The sequence below is a fragment of the Staurois parvus genome, unplaced genomic scaffold (assembly GCF_062004578.1).
Source record: "Staurois parvus isolate SC_StPar_1 unplaced genomic scaffold, SC_StPar_1.0 ptg000149l, whole genome shotgun sequence".
Lineage (NCBI taxonomy): Eukaryota > Metazoa > Chordata > Amphibia > Anura > Ranidae > Staurois > Staurois parvus.
The window spans coordinates 1,500,740-1,521,414 of NW_028317945.1; the positions used below are offsets into that span (position 1 = coordinate 1,500,740).

A 20,675-nucleotide genomic window follows, 5' to 3' on the forward strand; every position below is an offset into this window, starting at 1 on the left:
ACAGAGTGTGGATCAGAGGCTTGCATTGAGTACGATCAACTGCAAAGTCTCTGCTCTTTTTGTTTTCTTTCAGCAGCTCTTAGCTACGCATTCTTTGGTCAGTACTTTCATTCATGGGGGTAGTCACGTGGTCCCATCTGTGCGTTCCCCTTTGTCACTGTGGGTTTTGAACTTGCTGCTGTCCACTCTTCAAAGGCCTCCATTTGAGGCCTTTCAGAGAATCCCCTTGCTTATACTTACAAAAAGTTGCCTTCCTTGTCGTTATCACTTCTGCTTGGAGGGTAATGGAGTTGGCAGCTTTGTCCTTTGAGCCGCCTATATGGTTTTACACAAGAACAAGGTGGTGCTTTGGCCTTCCCCTTCCTTTCTACCAAAGGTGGTGTCGGATATTCATTTAAATGAGGATCTTCTTCCCTCACTGTGTCCTCGCCCGACGCACCCTAAAGAGGTGGCCCTGCATTGCCTGGATGTGGTCCATGCGATTCACATATACTTTCTGTAACTGCTGCCTTTTGGAGGTCCGACTTTCTTTCGTCCTCATGGACGGGCCTGGTGGCATCTTCTGCCACTATTTCTCATTGGATTCAGCATACGATTATTCAGACGTATGCTGTTAAAGGGCAGGAACTACCCTTCCCAGTTACAGTGTACTCCACTAGGGCAGTTAGCGCCTTCTGGGTGTTCAGGCATCTGTTTCTTAAGTTTGCAAGGCAGCAACCCGGTTGTCTGTGCACGCGTTCTTGCAGTTCTATAAAGTTGGCATCCTCTGATGCTAGTTTTGGCTGCAAAGTGTTGCAAGTGGTTGTTTAGGGCTCCTGGGCCTCCACTTTTGGGGTCTTTTGGAGTGTAAGTTTGTTGCCCTGGGGTTGCTTTTTTCTTTCTACATTGTATGGTTCCCATCCTTCATTCTGGCACTGCATGGGGACATCCCTGCTTTGTTAATCTTAAAGAGGAAGCTGCTGTGTCCGTCAATGAACGTAAGAGAAAACATAGATTTTTTTGTACTCACCGTAAAAGTTATTTGACGCACACTGCACCCACCCCTCTAGGAAAATCTCTCCTTTGCTTTAGATGGACTGGAAACTTATAGCAGAGAAGTGGATTTATACCCATAGAGGACTGTCCATAGGAGGGTGCCAAGCCTTTTTTTCCTCCTAGTGTCCTACTTTTGTAGGTGGGGCTATAAAACGCTGCTTTGTTAATGTTAAAGAGGAAGCCGCTGTGTCTGTCAATAAACTCAGAAAAAGGAATTTTATGGTGAGTACAAAAATAATCTAGGTTTTTCGGTTTGCATTGACTTTATGGAAGCCTACGAGTTTGGAAACATCAAAGCTGCCATTGCTGAAATGCTTAAAGTGGACATTATCCCCATTTTCTAATTTTCCCATCAGCATACTGATGTGAAATCATCTAACATTAAAAAAAAAAAGAAGCAAAAAATGCTTTTGGATTACTTAACTTTTTTGCATCCACTTCCTGGTTCCACTGAATGTAGCCCGGTCCCACAGATGACCCCTGGGAAGGCAACGTCACTAATGCCTTCAGGAAGAGCCTGTTCCTAAGATGTGAGCTCTCACAGTATTCTTATACTGTGCATGCATGTCGGGGTAGGCTTTAAAAAAAAAAAAATGGTTTAATGTCATATGGCTCATGCGTATGAACGTAACGTTCGATGGTATGCATTCCATCTCACGTATTTGTGTATTTAGAAATTGTCTGAAGTTCAGCTTTAACCAAGTCAAATCTGGCAGCCCCCAAATTTATAACCTTACATGTTCTCTTTAAAACTAAAGTGCAGTGACTTAAATGGTTCACAAGTCCTTCAGAGAGAGAGGCTCACAACTTGAATTGATTCCATTAATATTTTTTTTTATAGATGATTTTCAACTTTGCTTAGGTATGTGTAAACAGAAAACATGTTTTTTTCGCCATGACTTCTGTGTTTTTTGTTTTTTTTTTTCTTTTCTTTAACAGAATGGAGGAAACACTGTAAACCTTGGTTTTATACCCAAGATTGATCCTGCACTGAGCCATCCTGCTGTTCCTTCCCTGGCCTTGACTGTTAGCCCACTGATGCTGACTTATGAATTTAAGCAAGGCTGTCAACAGTGTTATGTGAAAATAGGTAAAACTTCAGTTTTTCATGAGTGTTACCTACATTTACCTATGTTATAATAAACAGCAAGATGCATCAAGTTGTCTGGAAGAACAAAATTTTTGCACACAGCAACCATGATCTTCATTCTTTTCTAAAAATATGGGCGGGTGAGGGTGCTGATTTATATTTGCAATGATAATTTCTACTTTTTCAGGCTTTCTTATGCAAAGTGACAGTTTAAAGTTTATATCAAGGCTTATATAGAGACCCTGTAACTAGACCATTCATTTCAACAACAAACTTTCCTTGAGATTGTATATGCATTCAATATATTTTATGTATGTGATTTACCTTCTGTGTGTAGGTGCGCTACACTATTTGTTCATCAAGTGTAAAAATTACTTCGCATAAATCATGAAAAAGTTACTCCTTTTACACGTGCAAACAAACATATTCAATATAAAGTGCATCAATTACTCCAATATAAAAATATTTATGTATTAAACTCCAAGACAGTGCTCAATTATAAAAGTGCTAAGTCCATATACTTCTGAATATTTCCTGTGACAAAACTTCTCAACATACAAGTGTGGTCCCAATGATTCCACAACCACAATAATCAGCCTCTTATGGGACCCATTGATCCCAACATAGAGATCAATGTGCGCTTGAATGTATGCATTTAAGCAATGCTTTTTTTTTTTTTTTACTGTCCAGAAAAATATATGTGAGCCCCCAGCTTACCATCAAAACCATGCTTCCAAAACAATTCAAAAACACACTGATGCATCTAGGTTGACACTATGGCCCAGGCGTCTGTGCAATTGCAGAGGATACAAAGAAGGTCAAATATCCACCTAAACATAGATGTATGTCCATCAACAAAAAAAAAGACTATCATAGTCTAATTACTATAAGTACTGCATAGTTTTCATGGTAAGCTGGGGGCTCACATATATTTTTAGTATAGTACTCGCGCAGCGATTTTTCAAACACAAATTAAAAAAAAATACACTTTTCTTTACTTTTAATGCGCAAAAACACAATATATTGGGCAATTATTTGGTACAATATGAAATATGATATGCAGAGTAAATAGATACCAAACATGACATGCTTTAAAACTGCGCATACCCCGTGCAATGGTGACAAACTGCATACCTTTTTAATATCCATACGCAACGCTTTAAAAGCCTTTTACAAGATACCATTTTAGATTTGCAGAGGAGGTCTAGTACTGGAATGACTGCCCTTGATCTGACGCGGCGATAACTCATGCGCATAGTGCAACTGCTGTTTCCATACTGGCACAGGGTCGACACTCGTTCCCGCAGGGGGGTGAGGGTGTTTTTTGGGTTTTTTTAAGTTAATTTGATATTTTAAATTATTTTTACACTGCCCTTTTCATTTCTTTTTTTTTTAATCACTTTTAATGCTATCACAAGGTATGCAAATATCCGCTATAACTTCAATGGGCATTGTCATATATTCTTTTTTGAGAAATCTGGAGTCTATCAGGGCTGTGATCTCTTCCTAGAATTTTAGGAAGGATCCACTTCGTCCAGTTGCTGTGTAAATTACAAAAGCGTTCTACAGTATCTCACAGAAGCGAGTACACCCCTCACATTTTTGTAAATATTTTATTATATCTTTTCATGTGACAACACTGAACAAGTGACACTTTGCTACAATGTATAGTGAGTGTACAGCGTGTATAACAGTGTAAATTTGCTGTCCCCTCAGAATAACTCAACACACAGCCATTAATGTCTAAACCGCTGGCAACAAAAATGAGTACACCCCTAAGTAATAATGTCCAAATTGGGCCCAAAGTGTCAATATTTTGTGTGGCCACCATTATTTTCCAGCCCTGCCTTAACCCTCTTGGGCATGGAGTTCACGAGAGCTTCACAGGTTGCCACTAGAGTCCTCTTCCACTCCTCCATGACAACATCACTGAGCTGGTGGATGTTGGAGACCTTGCGCTGCTCCACCTTCCATTTGAGGATGCCCCACAGATGCTCAATAGGGTTTAGGTCTGGAGACATGCTTGGCCAGTCCATCACCTTTACCCTCAGCTTCTTTAGCAAGGCAGTGGTTGTCTTCGAGGTGTGTTTTGGGTTGTTATCATGTTGGAATACTGCCCTGCGGCCCAGTCTCTAAAGGGATGGGATCATGCTCTGCTTCAGTATATCACAGCACATGTTGGCATTTGTGGTTCCCTCAAGGAACTGTAGCTCACCAGTGCCGGAAGCACTCATGCAGCCCCAGACCATGCCTCCCGCCACCATGCTTGACTGTAGGCAAGACCCACTTGTTTTTCAACTCACCTGGTTGCCGCCACACATGCTTGACACCATCTGAACCAAATAAGTGTATCTTGGTCTCAGCAGAACACGGGACAAAGTTCCAGTAATCCACATCCTTTAGTCTGCTTGTCTTCAGCAAACTATTTGCGGACTTTCTTGTGCATCATCTTTAGAAGAGGCTTCCTTCTGGGGTGACAGCCATGCAGACCAATTTAATGCAGTGTGCGGCGTATGGTCTGAGCACTGACAGGCTGACCCCCCCCCCCACCCCTTCAACCTCTGCAGCAATGCTGGCAGCACACATACGTCTATTTCCCAAAGACAACCTCTGGATATGGTCAACCATGGCGAGACCTGTTCTTTTTTTGATTATTACATCTTTTTTATTATTATATCACCACCCCCAAAACACCCCTGTCCAATCTCATCTTATTCTCTTTCCCATCCTATTAATCTAGTCATGTATATAGATCTCTTTAACCACTTGTCTACCAGGCACTTATACCCCCTTATTTACCAGGCCAATTTTCAGCTTTCAGCGCTGCCGCACTTTGATTGACAATTACGCGGTCATGCAACATTGTACCCATATGAAATTTTGATCACTTTTTTCTCACAAATAGAGCTTTCTTTTGGTGGTATTTAATCGCCACTGGGCGCTTTACTTTTTGCGCTATAAATAAAAAATTGCCAAAAATTTGAAAAAAAAAGTTTCTTTGTTTCTATTATAAAATTTTTCAAACAGGTAATTTTTCTCCTTCGCTGATGTGCGTTGATGAGGCAGCACTGATAGGCGGCACTGATGGGCACTGATAGGCAGCACTAAAGGGCACTGATAGGCAGTACTAATGAGGTGGCACGGATAGGCGGCACTGATAGACAGCACTAATGAGGTGTCACAGATAGGCGGCACTAATATGCAGCACTGATAGGCGGCACTGATAGGTGACACTGGTGATGGGTACTGATAGACGGCACTGACTGGCATCACTGCTGGGCACTGACTGGCGGCACTGACTGGCACAACTGCTGGGCACTGACTGGTGGCACTGACTGGCAGCACTGCTGGGCTGCACTGGTGGGCAGCACAGGTGGGTGGGCACAGGTGGGTGGGCACAGGTGGGTGGCACTGCTGGGCACAGGTAGGTGGCACTTCTGGGCACAGGTGTGTGAAATTGCAGAGTGGCACAGGTGGGTGCACTGCTGGGCACAGGTGGGTGCACTGCTGGGCACAGGTAGGCGGAGCTAGTGGGTGCACTGCAGGGCACAGGTGGGCGGAACTTGCGGGTGGCACTGCTGGGCACCGATCATCAGGGCACTGATCATCAGTGCCCTGATGATCGGTGCCGATCCCCGCTCTGACAACTGCCGGTTCTCGGCAGTACTTTCCTCACGATCTGACAGCGTGAGGAAAGTGCAGCCGAGAACCGGCACTTGCATTTCCCTCTGATCAGCGTGTCATTGGACACCGCTGATCAGGTGGTAAAAGGCCGCTGTGATTGGCCTTTTACCACATCACGTGATCAGCTGTGTCCGTAGGACACAGCGATCACGGAGATCGCCGGGTACGCGCCCCCTGGGGCGCGCAGGAGAGCGCGTTCTGGGGGGACGTCATATGACGTCCACTCAGAACTGGCCGGCCGCAGTGCAGCCGTCATTCGGCTATCTGCGGTCGGCTACTAGTTAACCATTTAAATTCTCTGGTACTATCGGAGGACCTTTCATTTTTAAGTATTTTTCTGTTTTTAAAGTTTTAAACTCATAGCATCTACCCAGGGGCGGACTGACCATTTGGAAACTCGGGCACTGCCCGAGTGCCCAGGGTCAGTAGGGGGCCCCATGAGATGCCCCTGGTACCTTTTTCATAGGCTTTTTTAAGTTTGAACAAGGACACAGGGGCCCCATGAGTTGTCAGTCCGCCCCTGCATCTACCCCAAATCTTTCTAAACTTTTCCATTTCATCTTTCTCCATATAACAAGTTCCACCATCCTGCTAACATATTCAACTCTGTCCAATCCCTCATTGTTGGTGGACCCTGAGCCTTCCAAAACCTAGGAAAGTAAACCCTTTGCCGCACCAATCAGATGGTATAATAAGCTGTTTTTATATGGTTTTACCGACAACTCTGTTCTATAGAAGAGACACCCATGGATCCTTCTGGATAGATGCCCTCCAGATCTCCTGTATATGATGTATTATCTTCTCCCAAAATAACTGAATTTTTGGGCATTTCCACCATATATGAGCCATTGTCCCTATTGCCCCACACCCTCTCCAACATAAAGGTAATACTTCTTCTCTCTGTTTATGTGCCGCACTCGGTGTGGAATATCATCTAGACAAAAATTTATAATTCATCTCAACTATATTCGTGTTCGTCACTCCGTGCATTAACTTAAACATTTTCCTCTTCTGGTGATCATTAATTTTTATACCCAATTTTCTTTCCCAACCCTCCAAGAACGACGGTGATCCAGATCCATCCAATTCAACCAGGATCTTATAAATCCTAGATATTATATGTCCACAATCTGTCTTGGAGCTCAGCAATTGTCAAGGATCCAGGTATGACCAGAGATGTGTGGACTAACACAGGAACAGCAGGCTTCAGAAATGATGAAATAATAATAAAATTTATTAAGAGCTGCACAAATATACAAACGCAGTGCAAACAAAAAGCAAACCTTAAACTAATATTAATATGTACAAGTGTAGTCAGGGCTGGAAAGGTGGAGTGGTCAGGCAGGCCGGGTAAGGAACAATCGGGCAGATAAGGTACAACAGGAGCAGGAAGGAGAATGGTCAGGAATAGCCAGGGTCGGTGCAGGCGGAGTTCTAGCAGAGTCAGAGTCAAGAATGCAGAAGACAGGATACAGGAAACAGGAACAGGGCACATGGGAAAACACCAAGGCACTGATTGCAGGCCTGTTACTGCTTAAATACACTTCCTGCAATCAGCCTCAGGTGATGGCTTGATTGCAGGAGTGAGATCCCGGCTGCTGAAAGCACCCGCTGGCAAAGACCGGTACTGCAGCCCACACAGCAGGTGAGCCCCAGCACCACCAGCGGTGAGTCCTTTCCTGACGGGTGTGGTTGCAAGTTGGAGAGCTCTGCTGAGTTCCAGGAAGGCCTGAAAAGCCAGGGGCTTGATTGTCCCAGCCAGCCCAGGGAGGATGTCTGCTCCAGGGCCTGGCCCTGCAGGAGGAAGGCCCCCTGAGGGGCCTAGTACTGGTCCCAATCTCTCCACCATTGAGGACCTGGGAACATCCCCAAAGAAGGGGGAAGGTCATGCGGAGTACAGAGACCGTGTGGTCGCTCAGATTAAGATGGTGGAGGAGGCCAAATTGGTCAAATTAAGTTTGTGCTTAAAAAGCTACGTTCCAGTTATGACCGTGTGTGGAGCACCAAGAGACAGGCGATGAAGCCTGGTCTGGAGGCCTTAGAGCAGAGGGTCTCCCTCCAAGGTAAGTATGTGGTTGCCCTCAAGAAAAAGAGCGGAGTCTTGAGGTAGAAGTATGCAAACAATAGCCGCTTCATATCGGCTAGGAGCAAGTGTGTGGCGGCGGCAGGAGGCCCTGTGGACGAGGTTTCCTCCATGGAGGAGCTGTCAGATGCATCGGTGATGGGAGGTGAGCCAGTGCAGGGTCTGCAGCATCGATTTCGGAAATGGCGCCGGCCAATATGGAGGACGGCGAGGCCATGTGTGAGTCGGGCTCCCTCCCCCTCGGGCAGCAGAGCACGGATTGGGGAACGCAAGTGGAGGAGGCGGAGATCGTGGGAAAGCTCAGTTTCGTCCAGGAAATGGAGCCGGCGTTGAGAAGTGACCACTTCTGGTTCACTTCCGAGGATTCCAGAAGTGACGAAGAAAATATGCCGCGTAAGCCGGCTAAGCCGGTGAAGAAGGACCGGGCGGTTTTCGTCCAACTGAAGAGGATTCCCAGCTCCCTGGGGAGCTCCATGTTAGTAAAGGATGGTGTGCTGATGGCCGAAGGTGTGCTGCAGAACTCTGCAAAGTCTGGCGGTGACGTGCCAATGGACTTCCCTGCTGGTAATATGTCTGAGGCTATACCTATAGTGCAGGCACCTCCTGCAGTGAAGGGATCGGGTGGTCTGGGTTCCCCTGTCCCCCCCCGGTGCAGGTTCCCGTTGGCTCCACCCCCTTGAAGGCTGTGGAAGGTGTTGGGGTTGTGTCTGTCCCATTGGGGTCCCCATCTGGTGGGCTGAGTTCCCAAACCCAAGTCCCCGCGGGGCCAGGCACTGCTTAGTTCCCCTGTAATTGTTTCTGAGGTGCAGGTGCGGGTACTCCAGGGCTCTGCTTTGTCCAGTCCCCCTTCTGGTAGTCCGGGTCCCCAGGTTCAGGGGTCTGACCCGATGGTCCCTGGTCCTCAGGTTCAGGCTCCTTCTGTTGCCCTGGCTGTGGTCCCCTCAGACCCTGCTCCCTCTGGGAGTGCGCCTGCAGTTACACCCGCTTTAAGCTACTCGGCGGTGGTTAGGGGTGGGCAGGGGCCGGCCAGGCCACTGCAAGCTAGGGCAGGCAACCTGCCGACATCTGCTGCCCGCAGAAATGTCGTCCAGTTAAAATGGACAGGGGAGGGCCCCCCTTTAGGTCAGAGGGAAGTAATCGATTGTATTCTTGAGATGGGTTATAAAGCGACGGATCTATTTGCTTTCATTGCCCCAGTAGGTACGGGTGAATATGACGTGCCTTTTATGCGGCCAGACTTGCTAGATCTTTTTTGGCAAAGATATGATTCCATCTATGCCCGTAGCCCGAGGTGGGTTGGTCTGTCTCCAAAATTGATATCTCGCCAGAACGTGGCCAAGAAAATCACGGTTCTGGTGAAAAATGAGTCCATCCCCCCTGCAGATATTGTGGTGTGGCTGGGGAGATATGGGGATGTTATGGCACCCCTGAGTAAAATTACAGATGAAAGGGGGATCTGGACAGGCGGGTGGACAACCACTGTCCGCTTGAAGGTGGAGGGGAATGTAATCCAGCATATTCTTTCCTCTACTTTCCTTGGCAGGGATAGGTTAGTTATTTTTTATCTCGGCCAACCGCGGGTATGTCACCGGTGTGGTGCCAAGGGGCATTTTGCCGCCACCTGTCCAGTGATGCGCTGCTCTTTGTGCCAGGAGATTGGGCACTTGGCCAAGGGTTGCAGCGTAATAAGGTGCAACTTGTGTGGTTCTGTGGGGCATTCCTATAATTCATGTCCTGAAGCCCTCCGTAACATCTAAGATGGGGAGTTAGCTGAATTAGACAGGCTGGATACCGAGGATGCGGCGGAGGAGGTAGCGAAGGCCACCCTGCCTTCTGGGGCAGGCCCTGGGGAGGTGGAGGAGGTTTCTGTGGTCCCTGAGGTTGCCCTGGTTGAGTCTACAAACCCAGTTAGGATTCCAGTAGTATCATCCGGGGTGTCCATCCCCCTTCAAAAGAAGGGAAAGAAATTGGTGGAGGCAGCCAAAGGGGCTGGGGTGGTGGAGGTTACAGCTGGGCCTTTTGTGTCCGTTCCCCCAGTTCTCCTCCCGCTGCGTCGGGATAAGGTATCCCAGGGATCCCAGGCTCCTGTTCAGGGAGGTCAGGTGGGGGTCCAGGTGGAGAAAGGGTGGTCTACAGTTAAGAAGGGCAATAAGCCTGTCCTTTCCCCAGCAGGTCGGTCTTCTCATTAGAGGGAGGGGATCTGGTTCTGGGGAACAAGTTTGGGACTCTGTCTGGGGAGGGGGAGGAGTCAGGTGATTTTACTTCCCCGATGGAGGATGAGGACGAGGGGGGGTCTCTGAAGAGGTCAAGGGACCTTTCCAAGAAAACCAAAAGGAAGGTTAAGACGGGCCATTCTCAATTACCTTAATGGCAGTTCCCGCTCCGTTAAAGGTGGCAACCATTAATGTTGCCAGCCTAAAATCTGTAAGTGCTAGAGAAACAGCCTTATTTTTGCTCATCAGTATTGATGCTGATGCTTTATTTTTGCAGGAGACCCAGTTGTGCAGCTTGGCTGACATTCATCTGGCCAAAAGGGAGTGGAGGCGTGGTCCATCTTTCTGGTCTCTTGCGGCCGAGCCTTACAGCGGAGTTGCGGTGCTTTTTACCAGTATGGTAACGTGCCGGCGGGTAATTGAGGTGGAGATTGGAAGATGTCTGATCTTGGATGTCCTTGTGAGGGGTCTGGAACTGCGCCTAATTAATATCTATGGACGGCAGTCCAAATGGGACAGGAAATGTCTCTTCACAAGGATCAAGCCTTTCTTATTTACATCCCGGCTGGTGGTCTGTGGAGGTGACTTCAATACCATAACTAGGCCCAAGGACAGGAGGGGCTCCAATGACAGGCTGGGATATGATAGCGTCTTTTTGAAAACAATAGTCAGGGAAGCAGGTCTGGTGGATGCCTTGGTTAAGAGCAACCCAGACAGCACTGGTTTCATGTTTAGGAGAGGTAGCAGTTAGAGTAGGATAGACAGGTTTTTTTTAAAGGAGAACTCTGCCTTCTCGACACCTGAGTGTCGAGCGGTGGAGTTCTCTGATCACCTTATGCTTACTGTGACTTTGTTTCAGACGCGCCACTGAGAGGGAAGGGCATCTGGAGAATGAATTTGTCTCTACTGGAAGACGAGGAGGTGAGACGATCTTTCGAGGAGTTTTCAGGCTCAGGTGACGTTGCTGAATTTTTGCAATAATAAGTCAGAGTGGTGGGAGCTTGTCAAGTTGCGGATTGGCAGGTTTTTCAAGGCCATAGGGAAAAGAAAACTGCTTGATAGATATAACGCCTACCAACGTTTGCGGAGGAAGCTCGACTGCCTTGTCTCTAGCGGTGGAGATTCTGGGGCAAACTCGGAGGCTAAGCTTCTCCTCAGGAAGTTCCAATATGAACGGCGAGGGAAAGGAATTCTGGAGAGGGATTATGGGAAATATCACTCGCCCGACCCTTTTCAGAACTGCAAACAGCGCAGCGGTTAAAACGGTCTCTGCCTTAAGGGATAGTACGGGGTCCCTGGCAAAATCTAGGTCAGGGATCCTGGAGGTCTCTAGGTCCTTTTATGAGGACTTACTGAGTGTGAAGAGCCTTGACCAGACAAGGATGTTGAGTTTTTTGGAATCTACACCGGGTTTGGAAGGTAATGTTCCGCTGGCAAGTTTGACAGGGGTAATTACAGCAGAAGAGGTGATCAAAGCTATTGACAGTCTGGCCATTAAAAAGACTCCTGGGCCAGATGGTTTGACAGCTGAGTTTTTTAAAACTTTTAAATCCAGCTTGGCACCCCATCTTGCGGAGGTTTATAACAGCTGTCTGGATGAGGGTTCTCTCCCTCCCTCCATGAGGCGATCTGCTGTAATTCTTTTATCAAAAGGTAAGGATCTTTCAGCTATTGAGAATTGGCGCCCCATTAGCCTTCTCAATGTCGATAGGTTCTGGCAAAGATCTTGTTCTGTCACTTGTCATCAGTGGCGGACGGTTTGCTTTCATGGCAGCAGCATTGCTCGATCCAGGGCAGGAGTATCTTTACAGCGATGTTAGCTGTCCGGGAGGCTCTGGAGCGGTGTAAGGCTGAGAGCTGGGGGAAGTACTTGCTGGCAGTGGACCAGGCAAAGGCCTTCGATCGAGTTGATCATGAGTACCTCTGGCACCTCCCGGACCGGTATGGCCTAGAGGGGATGTTTATTGGCTGGCTTACAACACTGTATAGAGAGGCTGAAAGTTTCATGTTGGTGAATGGCTGGGTTGGGCAGCCTTTTGGGGTCGGATCTGGTGTGCGCCAGGGGTGCCCGCTGACCCCCTTGCTCTATGCCTTCGCCATCGATCCCTTCGTCAGGAGGTTGGATGGTGGGGCGTTGGGTGGGGTCCCGGTGGGTGCTGCTGGGGGTCCCTCTCTGAAGATCGTTACTTACACTGATGATGTTTCTGTCTTCATCTCCGGGACTGAGGAGGCGCAGGAGGTAGTCTCGGTGATGGATATTCTGAGGCGTCAGGCTCCGAGGTCAACCAGGATAAGTGTGACATTTTCTGGATGGGTAGGGATGGTGAGAACTTCTCACTCCCAGACACCTTCCCAGTGCCTCAGCGGAGTATAAAAGTCCTAGGCATCAATTTTGGTCCTGATTACAGCAAGTCAAATTGGGAGGCTAGGCTGTCTGATGCCGAGGTCAAAGTGAGGTGTTGGAAGGAGTGGCGGCTCTCTTTAAGGGAAAGGGTCGACTTGATTAAGACTTTCCTGGTTCCCATCTTTTTGTATGTCAGCTTTGTCTGTCTTTTGCCAGAATCACTCTATACGAGGATCTACAGCTGCTTCTTCCAGATGTTATGGGGGAACAGGCTGAACCTTGTCAAGCGGGATGTAACTTACTCATCCAGGTGGGAGGGTGGCCTAGGTATGGTCAGCCCGATAGTTTTCTTTTCTCTGATGTTCATGAAACATAACTTTGGTAATATGCTGGCAGAGAGACCGCCTGCATGGGTAGGGCAGGGCAGTTCCGGATCTGGTTCAGACCCTTTCTGAGCTGTTGGGAGAGTGGCGAGCCAGTGAAAAGCCTGCGGGTCAAGCACGGTAAGCTCCTGGCTTATGTGACCCCGAGCCTGAAGTTACTCTGGCGGTGGCATGTAACGCGGAGGTCAGATCTCTCCCTAGGAAACTCCTGGGTGAGAGGATTGTGGCAACCGCTTTCCATGCGCCGCTGGCCTTGAAAGATTGCCCAGGCCATATTATGAGGGAGGGTTTGTGCTTAATAAATCTGGAACGTGTCCCCTTGAAATTTAGGGACCAGGTCTGGCTCGCTTTACATGGTAGGCTCTACGTGAGGGGTAACTTAAAGTACCGTCCTCCGGATGACTGTGGTTGTCCGAGGTCGGAATGTCTGGGTGAAGTGGAGACTATGGACCACTTCTTGCCTCAGTGCCCCTTTAACGTAGAGCTGTATAAAGAGGTGGGTGGGGCTCTGGGTGTTCCTTTCGTGCACCGCATATCTTATGCAGAGTGGGTGTATGGAGCATTCGAAAGTCGTCTGGATTTTGATTTAGACACTTTGTTCTTAGTCAGTTTAGTAGTCCGTTACTACACGTGAAATGCACGGTGTCAGTTCTCCATCCGGCAGAAAGTCCTCCCCGTCCAGGTGGTGCTGTGTGGCATTCTTGGTGAGGTTGGGAAGATTCGGGGCCTTGAGAAAGACAGGTGGCGGCGAAAGGCTTGGATGGAGGAACATCAGGCCTGTAGCTGCTGCCTGTTGATCTCGGGTGGTGGTATCTGTCCCTATTTTCCCCTTATCACCCCCTTAGATTTTGGAAGTATGTTTCTTTTGATGGAAGGCTGCAGGTGCTGAAAATCTGTGTTCCTTAATCTTCTTTAGGGTATGTATGTAATGTTTGTTTTTTTCTAAGTCAGCAAGCTTAATTATTGTAAAGTCTTGTAGTGTTTGGCCATAAAGGCCATCTGTGGAGGATGGAAATTGTATATAGTTTGTGTCTTGGCCATAAAAGCCTGTTAAAAACAAAAGTTATTTTTTTCTATTATGCTCTCTGGGCCATAAAGGCCTTGTTTTCCGTGTTTCTTTTCCAGGTATGGACATATCTGTTGCAGGCCATAAAGGCCTGGTTTTCTTTTTTCTTTTTTTTTACCCGGGTATGGACTTTTGTGTTGTAGGCCATAAAGGCTTCTTTTTCTTCCAGGAAGTTCCTGGACTTTTACGTTTCCTGCATGAAGGATATGCTTATGTTTATATTTATTTATTCATATTTATCTTTTGTATTTTTTATAAAAAAATTTATGCTGATTGATTTGTAAGGACAAATTACAAATAAAATCTCTCCTTTCCTGACAGTACCCCCCCCCCCCCCCCAAGGAGCGGCCTCAGGATGCTCTAAACAGTCCTTAATGGCAAAATTGTTCCACCGCCTGGGTCAGGTAACTGGCTGGATTTCCCACTGCTGGAGTCAAGCGACTGGCTGGGTTTCCTGCTGGTAGATCTATCTTTTTGCAGGAGACCGCAGAAAGGCAAGTTACTGGACACAGGATTTCCAGAAGCAGGCTGGGAATCAGTGGCTGGCACATCAGGCTGGGCAGCGAGCAGAGGCACATCAGGCTGGGCAGCGAGCAGAGGCACATCAGGCTGGGCAGCGAGCAGAGGCACATCAGGCTGGGCAGCGAGCAGAGGCACATCAGGCTGGGCAGCGAGCAGAGGCACATCAGGCTGGGCAGCGAGCAGAGGCACATCAGGCTGGGCAGCGAGCAGAGGCACATCAGGCTGGGCAGCGAGCAGAGGCACATCAGGCTGGGCAGCGAGCAGAGGCACATCAGGCTGGGCAGCAGGCGCCGGGTCGCCAGGCTGGTCAGCAGGCGCCGGGTCGTCAGGCTGGTCAGCAGGCGCCGGGTCGTCAGGCTGGTCAGCAGGCGCCGGGTCGTCAGGCTGGTCAGCAGGCGCCGGGTCGTCAGGCTGGGCAGCAGGCGCCGGGTCATCAGGCTGGGCAGCAGGCGCCGGGTCATCAGGCTGGGCAGCAGGCGCCGGGTCATCAGGCTGGGCAGCAGGCGCCGGGTCATCAGGCTCGGCAGCAGGCGCCGGGTCATCAGGCTGGGCAGCAGGCGCCGGGTCATCAGGCTGGATAACGGACACCGGGGCATCAGGCTGGATAACGGACACCGGGGCATCAGGCTGGATAACGGACACCGGGGCATCAGGCTGGATAACGGACACCGGGGCATCAGGCTGGATAACGGACACCGGGGCATCAGGCTGGAAAGCAGGCACCGGGTCATCAGGCCGGGTAGCGGGCACCGGATCATCAGGCTGGGTAGCGTACACTGGGTCACCAGGCATCAGGCTGAACAGCGGGCACCACGTCATCTGGCAGGACAGCGGGCACCGGGTCATCTGGCAGGACAGCGGGCACCGGGTCATCTGGCAGGACAGCGGGCACCGGGTCATCTGGCAGGACAGCGGGCACCGGGTCATCTGGCAGGACAGCGGGCACCGGGTCATCTGGCAGGACAGCGGGCACCGGGTCATCTGGCCGGACAGCTGGCGTCAAGGCATCTGGTAGGACAGCGGGCATCAAGACATCAGGCTGGACAGCGGGCATCAAGGCATCAGGCTGGAGAGCAGGCGTCAGGTCATCAGGCGGGATAACAGAAGGCGGGTTCTCAGACAGCAGGCTGACCGGTTTGGATACTGGCAGGATGGTACTGGTTGGAAAGAATTTTCACTTCTTCTTGGGTTTAGTTACTGAAGCACTGCAAGTAAATGCAGGGCTGTAAAAGGAGGGAGCAGCTAAAGACAGAGAAGAGCTGGAGGATGGAACAGAGAAGGGAGCAGTTTCTAAAGAGGACTTCTTTATAGAGTTAAAGGCAGGGTAGGTGCAACGAGTGGGAACAGGGTACTGACATGTGGTTGATAGCAGGGTATACTGGGCTGTAACTGGGGGTGCTGTGGGAAATGGAGGAAGAGAGCTTTGAACAGAGGAATGATTAGAAGCAGGACTGGGTTGTTGCAAGCTGACTGAGGCTGGGTGTAGCAAATCTGACCATGTCTGTAGTACTATTTGAACAAAGCTCAGCTTACACATAGCCTGTCTGACCAAAGACTGCACTGCGTTTATACAATCCACTAGCATATGTTGTGAACATGCTGAATAATGCTCCAAGAAGCAATCCGGATCATCCTCCAACATACCAGTGATTCTACTTGGTCCGTACTGAATGGCGGCGAAAAGTCATCTCTGCTTTCAGGGGTACTGGACAAAGCCAATTCAGCACAAACCTGGATCAATGGCTGCACCTCAGAAAACAACCTGCCCTGATCTACTAGGGAATGAGCAACCCACATGCACTCTAGCAGCTGATCCCTGGCATACTCCTTCAGAATCTGATAGCCGTATTCTCTGTCTTCTAAGACTAGCAGAGACAAGTACTCAACCTCCTTAGGATGCATCCTTCACAAATAACAAGCCAAGATGGCTTCCCTGTGCAGCCACTTCTGGTCAGGACTGGCCTTGGTGTTATGTCAAGGATCCAGGTATGACCAGAGATGTGTGGACTGACACAGGGAACAGCAGGCTTCAGAAATGATGAAATAATAAAATTTATTAAGAGCTGCACAAATATACAAACGCAGTGCAAACAAAAAGCAAACCTTAAACTAATATTAATATGTACAAGTGTAGTCAGGGCTGGAGAGGTGGAGTGGTCAGGCAGGCCGGGTCAGGAACAATCGGGCAGAGTAGGTACAACAGGAGCAGGCAGGAGAATGGTCAGGAATAGCCGGGGTCGGTGCAGGCGGAGTTCTAGCAGAGTCAAGCAGGCAGAAGACAGGATCAGAACAACAGGGCACATGGGAAAACACCAAGGCACTGATTGCAGGCCTGTTACTGCTTAAATACACCTCCTGCAATCAGCCTCAGGTGATGGCTTGATTGCAGGAGTGAGATCCTGGCTGCTGAAAGCACCTGCTGGCAAGCACCGGTACTGCAGTCCACATAGCAGGTGAGCCCCAGCACCACCAGCAGTGAGTCCTTTCCTGACCGCAATCTTTCATATGGGAGCATGTCCCCCGCCATCCTCAGGGGCTGAGGAAGTGTTGAGACAAAATGTCCCATTTGATAATATCTCAATTTATCTAAAACAAAAATTCCTTTTATTCTTCAATTCTTGAAAAGTACATAACTGCCCTTTATCTAATATATCTCCCAAGCGGGCATTTCTATTTTTAAACCATTTTCCCGAAACGTTGTCCAACACATAGACTTGTGTAAACCATCCCAAACTCTCAATACATCCCGTGTCAGTGTACTACTATTTTCATCTAATGCCCGAAATTCTTGTAGGATCCATATGATCATCACCAACTGTGTTTTACTTAATATGACTTCAATTTTAACCCAACTTTTTTCTTGTGAATTATATGTCCAATCCACCACCCATGATAATAACACCGACAAATAATATTTCCTCATATTTGGCAAGTTTAGTCTTTTTCTTTATGATAACATAAGGTTTCATACTTAATTCTTGGTTTCTTATTAGCCCAAATAAACCTCAATATCATTTTTTTTATTATCTTAAAGGATCCTGGTAGTTTTATAGGGAACATCTGAAACTTATATAGGATTTTTGAGATTATTACCATCTTAACCAGATTTATCTGCCCAATCCATGAAACCCACCCTCCTTCTCAATTCCTCTTTAATTTCATTTATTAGTGGGTTATAATTAGCCTGATATAGGTCCTTTACTGCAGGGGTTAGTTTTATTCCTAAATACTTTAAATCTCTATCTCTCCATATAAAAGGGAACTGTTCTTGTAAGTTCTTCCTTTCTACCTTCGACACATTTATGTTCAAAGTCTCAGATTTTGTAAGATTTATTTTTAGATTAGATAGTTCTCTGTACTGTTTCAACAGTGTCATTAGGTTAGGCAACGCCACTCTAGGGTTCACTATATAAAACAGCATGTCGTCTGCATATGCAGCTACCTTATGTTCTATTATCTTAATTCCTGTAATATCAATGTTCTTTCTTACCACCGCCAAAAGAGGTTCCAGAGATAGCACAAACAAGAACGGGGATAATGGGCATCCTTGTCTAGTTCCTTTATGCATTCCAAAAGTCCCAGACAAGGTCCCATTAACCTTCACTGCTGCTGAAGGACAATTATAAAACCCTTTATCCACTTCAACATTTTTTCCCCTGTTCCCAGGCCTCCAATGTATTTAACATAAACCCCTAATCTACCCTATCGAAGGCTTTTTCTGCATCTCTTGACAAGATTATTGTTGACTGGCTACCTCTCTTTGCTTTCTGTAGAAAAAGTAATGTCCTCAAGCTGTTGTCTCTTCCTTCCCTTCCTGGAACAAAACCTACCTGATCTAAATGTACCCATTCCGTTATGAACTCCTTCAACCTGGTAGCCAATACTTGCGCAAACAATTTGGTATCTGAATTTAATAATGATATGGGTCTATAGCTATTACATTGTGAGCTATCTTTCCCTTCTTTGAGAATGATTGTTATATGTGTGTGTAATGATTCTCCTCTCATTTCCGTTCCTTCTCCTAACGCATTCATATATCTGCAAAGTTTAGGGACCAACAACGCTTTAAACTTTTTATAATATCTGCTGTGTAACCATCAGGGCCTGGGCTCTTTCCCCCCGCCATATTCTTCAGTGCTGGTATAATTTCATTCTGGGAGATAGCTCATTCTAAAGATATATATTAAATTGACTTTTGCAATTTTTGGTAAATCTGCTGCAGTTAGAAATTCTTGCCTTCTCTTCCTCCTTTCTTCTGTGTTTTTTAAATGTATGGGGTTCACCTCATACAACTTAGTATAGAACTTTTGAAACACATCGGCTATACCTGTGGGGGAATAGACCAGCTCCTCGTTTTCATCTTTAATTTTTTGATTTCTTTTCCCTCAGTCTCTTCATCATAAATTTTCCAGGAATATTCCCCCACTGGTATCTTTCCTTTGTAACTCTCTTAAAAACTTTCCTCGTCTCCTATTCAATTAGATCCTTCATTCCTTCTCTTTTAAAAATAATATTCCCATATAAATCTAAGTTCTGCTTTAATTTATGTGCCAGTTCTAATTTATTCAATTCTTCAATTACCCCTTTTAATTTCCTCTCTCGAGCTCTCTTTTTTTTTTTTTTTTTATTGTTCCTGCAGCTATCAAAATTCCTCTTATATAGACCTTATGAGCCTCCCAAATAGTTGCCTCTGTTAATTCCTTGGTTTCATTCATAAGAAAAAATTGTTCTAACTCTTCCCTAAGCCTCTTATCTATCTCAGGGTCCTGCAAAAGTGCCTCATTTAATCTCCACGTGGCACTCTTATTTCCCTCTCCTCCCAACTGAAGTCTCACCGTGACAGGAGCATGATCAGATATGGTCATAACCTCTATGTTAGATTTCACCAAACATTCCAAATGCCTGTGCTCCATTAGCACATAATCCAATCGTTAATATGATCTGTGCGCAGAAGAGAAGGTATAGTCCCTATCTCTGGGATGTTTTACTCTCCAAGTATGTATTAATTGGTTTTGATATTCTATTTTTAGCTCGATTTTTTTTCCCTCCCTCCTTCTGCACACCCGAAGATGTATCCATCCATGGATCCAAACAACAATTAACCTCCCTAGCGGTATGATTATGTCAATATTTCTGTGCTCAAAGCGGTACATTTTTTTGCATGGAAATATGTTGTTTTTTATTGTGGGTCTGTAATTTTTAGGAATAACTCACTGAAATTTGTCCAAACAAGAGTATAGTAAACATCCCGGGTATGATAAAGTTTGAAACATGAAATCATAAATTATAATAAATAATCATAAAAATAATAATATAATCATTTTAATTCAATAATATAATCAAACCAAAGACACTGAAATTTTAATCATTGTGCCAAGTTCACACATCACTGAGCTTAGTTTCAAAATCATTTTCAGTGTCTGATGACGAATTTCCCCACAAATCATCACTCAATTCTGCAAGTGGTTCTAAATTACTATAACTGTTCTCTAGCTGGTCTAAAACCACTTTTGACCTAAAGGGACACTTTTTGGACTCCATGGACTTTTCTCAGTTTCCAGGCAGAAAAAACGGTAAAAATGCAGGCAGGGCACAGGACAAAGCACTAGGAACAAAATGTATGTGAAATGCTTTGACACAGTAATGTTTTACTATGTAATTTTATTGTATTGAGTGAATGTCACTTTTAATATTTTTGAATTTCCCGCCGGTTCCGTCCCCCGTACGTCCCGACGCTCACAGGGAACGGAACCCGGAAGAAGGATGCCAGCATCGGCCGGAGGACATGGCTGGGGACGCTGCAGGGGGGACATCACGGGAGCGCAGGACAAGGTAAGTGAAACAGGGATCCCGGAGCAACGTTGCAGGGTAATCCCGAGTGTAGCTCGGGGTTACTGCTTTTGGTACTGAAAGTTTACCCTGAGCTACACTCGGGAATACCGCCAGGGAAGTTAAAGATGGCGAGACCTGTTCTGAGTGGAACATGTCCTGTTAAATCGCTGTATGGTCTTGGACACCGTGCTGCAGCTCAGTTTCAGGGTCTTGGCAGTCTTCTTTTAGCCTAGGACATCTTTATGTAGAGCAACAATTCTTTTTTTCAGATCCTCAGAGAGTTATTTGCCATAAGGTGCCATGTTGAACTTCCAGTGACCAGTATGAGAGAGTGAGAGCGATAACACCAAATTTAACTCACCTTCTCCCCATTCACACCTGAGACCTTGTGACACTGAGTCACATGTCACCGGGGAGGGAAAA

At 47.0% G+C, this 20,675-nt stretch overlaps 1 protein-coding gene across 1 annotated transcript in view; it reads left to right on the forward strand.

Moving 5' to 3' along the window:
* Positions 1–20,675, forward strand: part of ZC3H7B (zinc finger CCCH-type containing 7B) — a 315,279-nt gene that overhangs the window by 136,310 nt on the left and 158,294 nt on the right. Inside the window, exon 12 of the mRNA XM_089674226.1 lies at positions 1,975–2,125. Within this exon, the coding sequence (XP_089530352.1) occupies positions 1,975–2,125 (151 nt within the window). The remainder of the gene's footprint in view (positions 1–1,974; positions 2,126–20,675) is intronic.